We start from the raw sequence: 4,273 nt of genomic DNA, 5'->3' as shown, positions 1-4,273 counted from the left end.
ATTCAAAATTTTTTTTGAGAATAAAAGTTGTAAAGAAACTAAAGTTAGGATGAATTCATAACAAAATTCTAAAACCTGGGCAAAAAGGGTAAATAGTGTACCAAATTTGTTATAAAATTTAAAATCTGGGCCAAAAGTGTAAATTTTGGACCAAATTTGTAATAAAATTTTTAAATTTGGGCCAAAAATGTAATTTTTGAAAGTTGGATAATATGTTGATCGAGTAAAATGGTTAAATTAAATATGATTACCCGTTTTTAGGACTTAATGACCGTTGAATGTGTGTCCTTTTCACCCACCGCTCTCCTATGTAGTGGAGAGTCGTTAGCTGAGCAGGTTCAATAGGACATAACCAGATTAAAAATATAATCTATAATGTACTAGAACCTTCTTTTAAAAATCTCACTCTATTTACTTTAGGAAAAAAATGTGAAAAAGTATGTTAACCCATGAAAACTTGCATCGTTTTTTATGAGTCGTGAGCATGTGTGGTTAATAGACACACTAATGTAGGACTATAGAGTTGAAATAATGGAACAACTCAAAAATTATTGGTGTTGATGGAGCTTGTGTGGTTAACCGAAACATCAATGTGAGATGATAAATGACCTCGAGGTTGTCAAGCAGGTTTTCATGGTTATTCACATCTCATTTGTGATCCTCAGCATCCCAGTCTCAAAAGTGAGAGTGTAATACGAGATTAATCATGTCATTGACAAGATTCAATGAATCTAAAATGATCTAGGCGTTTCATAAGATTGAAATTGGTAAAAGCCTAACCTACCTAAAATAGATTCATAATTTGATTACGACATCCCACTTCAAAGTTCGAATAAAAAATATGAGTTGATGTGATGAATGTCTTCATCTCTGACGAGTCTTCACTAGGCAATCGAGTCTTGGAACACAAGAAAGGGAACATCAATCGTACTCCAGGAGGAGATCCCGGGAGAGCACCGTGATGGTCAATTTAGTATGGTTATGGTGAAAGCATATCTATAGGAGTAGGATCTGAGAACCTAACGTTAAAGAGATTATCAGTGGGCATATATAGTTTGTGAGGGGAATGTTTTCCTCTCTCAAGGGACAAATCTGCCAGCCTTAATTTGAGCCAGAGCCAATCATTGGTGGGGATATCCTCTGCTCTCTGCTCTGGAATGCGATTGGTCCAGACAAGGCATTGGTGGTGCGTGCACCACTAAGGTTGTTGGCTGACATTATTCTATCGTTAGAAGATTTTCCCACTGGACGCTAGGACAAGGACTTGCCAGGAAGACTAGTCTTGCAGACGTAGGTTCTCGGTTGGCATGAGATTGCTTGTGCCCAGGCTCCTATGTTGGCTTTGAGGTATCTATGTCTAGCATACAACTATGGTCCGCTATCAAGTCTCCGTAGTCTTAGCCATCATGACGTTGGCTTGCTTTGTCATGATGGGTTGACTATTTTTTATAAATGTCGTTTGACGGTTGAGTATCCATTTATCAGTTTCCTTGGATGTAACTGCTATATTTGGGTGACGTCGGTTTTAGTTGCCCGTTATTAGGGTTTCCTCGCCCATTTTACTAGATCTTATATATTCGATTGCATTCTTCATCATTTTACTCTTCTCTACCTTTCTCTTCTTGTTTCATTTTTTTGTTGTTCCACTTCTTCAAAAGTTCTTCATGGAGTCTCATGCATGTATTTTGCCTACTATCTCTTAATGGGAGGGTTTTTAGAATCACTATTGGTTTCAGCTTGATGATGAGGTTCTGATTCCAGCTTGAAGAAGATTTGGGTGTTAAGTACTAGGCTACTGCTGATGAATATATAATTAATCTTCACTCTCAGGTTCATCCCATTGCTGTGCCCACTGCTGGTACCTCACGGGTCGTGAATCTCTTCGAACAAGAGCCCATCCATGCTCCGCATATTTCAGAGATCATTCGGGATAAACAAGAAAAGGCTGCCATGAAGGGACAAATCTTATTCAAGAGGAGTTCTGATAAGAATGCATCTGGAAGTCAGTCCAAATTCACTGTTACGGATCTCGAAACCGTAAGGTTTAGAGACACGTATGGTGATAGGTTAGGTATCATCTCTTGGGGTTTTCATGATCCACTGAAAATGTGGATTGTTCGCTAAAAGAGCGGCAATACAAAGCTCTACAAGGACTGTCATGATTTTAATTCATGGACCAAAGTGGATCTTTCGGAGCTATCTCAATCTTCGTTATCAAACCCGAATGATAACCAGCAAGCAACAAGTTTCAAGCACTTTCTGGAAGACCAAGTAAAGAAGGGGTTTCCAGCTATGAAGACTGTTAAGTCTATGATAATGGATCATCCTGATGTTATTGATCCCAAGATTGGCAATCCACTTCACGTGGTGATGTGGCCTGCTACAAATCTGGTCAAACAATTTCTAGTGCTTCAAGATTACTCGGATGGATCTCTAAGCTCTATGCTTTACTGGGTGTTTGATGAAACCACAACATCTGATGTCATCAAACTGAAGGAGGGGTGCATTCGTTTATATGATAGAAGGGATTTTTACCAGTTTGGAAAATAGGACATTCACCATTTGAGTCATTTCCAGATTCAGGTTGCTGAGGAGATTTTTGAGACTGCTGCAAAAGAATATACCACAATGGTTGCTGAAATTATCAACAAGCAAATGTGGAATGGAGCGATGGGGCTGGATGATGTAATGATCATAGACAAAGATTGATTTAGAGCTAGCACCAAACCAAAGGGGAGATTGAAGGGTCCAATTAGTGGTTTGGTCTAGGCTTTCCATGTAATAGGTTCTTTTGGTCATTTAATAGCCTATAGTATTTTGCTTGGAGTTTACAGTCATTGTAATGAGTTTACAGCCGTAAGCCTGTTTATGGCCGTAAACCCAAGGCCGGCCCATGATAGTATATATAGAGGTATGCTAGGTCTTTTGTGGTTGTTGATGCCTCGGTATTCTCAGCTCTTGTAAACTGCAAGTTGTACCAGACGTGATTCTAATAGAAAAGTGTGTGCAAGCTTGTTTGATTCTCTATTCTACTCGTTCTTATTTGATTATCTGATTGTTATTGCTGTTTGATCACTGGTAAGATCCTTTTAGGACCTTACACTCAAAATCCTTATCCCTAAGATATAGGCAGCTTCTCCAAGGTCCTTCATAGCGAAACACTTCCCAAGCTAGGACTTACTTCCTGTAGAGTTGGGATGTCATTTCCTATGAGTAGTATGTCATCCACATACAATACCAAAAAGCTAACTATACTCCCACTAGCCTCGACATATACACATGACTCATCTTCGCTACTCGAAAAACCAAACTCTTTAACTTTCTCATCGAAACAAAGATTCCATCTGCGAGGTGCTTGTTTCAATCCATAGATGGATTTCTCAATCTTACACACTCTATTAGGGTACTCTGCGCTGACAAAACCCTCCGACTGACTCATGTAAACATCCTCAGCCAACTTTCCATTAAGGAAAGCGGTTTGACATCCATTTTCCATACACTACTAGAAAAATTGCCTTTTACGACGTACAATGCGTGTCGTAAAATGCTCAGATGACGCGCAAATGCGTGTCAAGGAATGCCCTGTCATAACAAGAGACGACACGCTTTTGCGCGTCGTCTATAGATGATGCGCATTTACGACGTGCATTTATGACACGCAATGCGTATCATTAAAACCCTTGTCAAGAAAGGCCATGTCATAAATGAACATGACACACATTTTTGCATATCGTAAATTTAAATGTTTAAAAAAATATATTTATATATTTATTAATTTTTAAATTAAATTTGCATTTAATGTCTCATAGTAGAAATAAAATACCATATACAAAAAATACAATCCATTGCATAAAATTTAATGTCATACAATTCTATTTCTTACAATATATAAACTTGCATTCATCTAATCTACTATGTGTTTCATACTAACAATTGAAATGAAGAATGCAACACTTGCATTTGCAGCATCTTATCTCTTTCAGCTTGAGCTTTCTTTTCCTCTTCTAAGTCTAGAGCTATTCGCTTTCATCAACCCTGTAAACACAACACAAGAAATAATGATATGATTTCCTTCAATGTAGAGACATCCTTACGCGCTATTTCCTTTAAATCTATACCAACTTTGACATTTCCATTGGTATCATCCACATATAAAGTAGATATGATCTCCATAGCATTAAGCCCAACATTCTCAGCTAATGTTTTTGGTATCATTTCAAAGCTCTCTACAAATTTTCCAATTGCATACTGATCTAATCTGCATCATATCAAT

At 37.9% G+C, this 4,273-nt stretch overlaps 1 protein-coding gene across 1 annotated transcript in view; it reads right to left on the bottom strand.

The window, feature by feature from the left end:
• Window positions 1-4,029: 4,029 nt before the first annotated feature.
• Window positions 4,030-4,273, bottom strand: part of LOC111901083 (T-complex protein 1 subunit theta) — an 88,575-nt gene continuing 88,331 nt past the window's right edge. The window contains exon 8 of the mRNA XM_023896952.1: window positions 4,030-4,258. Coding sequence (XP_023752720.1) covers window positions 4,030-4,258 — 229 coding nt within the window. The remainder of the gene's footprint in view (window positions 4,259-4,273) is intronic.

This window comes from Lactuca sativa, chromosome 6 (genome assembly GCF_002870075.4).
Source record: "Lactuca sativa cultivar Salinas chromosome 6, Lsat_Salinas_v11, whole genome shotgun sequence".
NCBI classification, from domain to species: Eukaryota; Viridiplantae; Streptophyta; class Magnoliopsida; order Asterales; family Asteraceae; genus Lactuca; species Lactuca sativa.
This window is presented reverse-complemented; position numbering and strand designations above follow the sequence as displayed.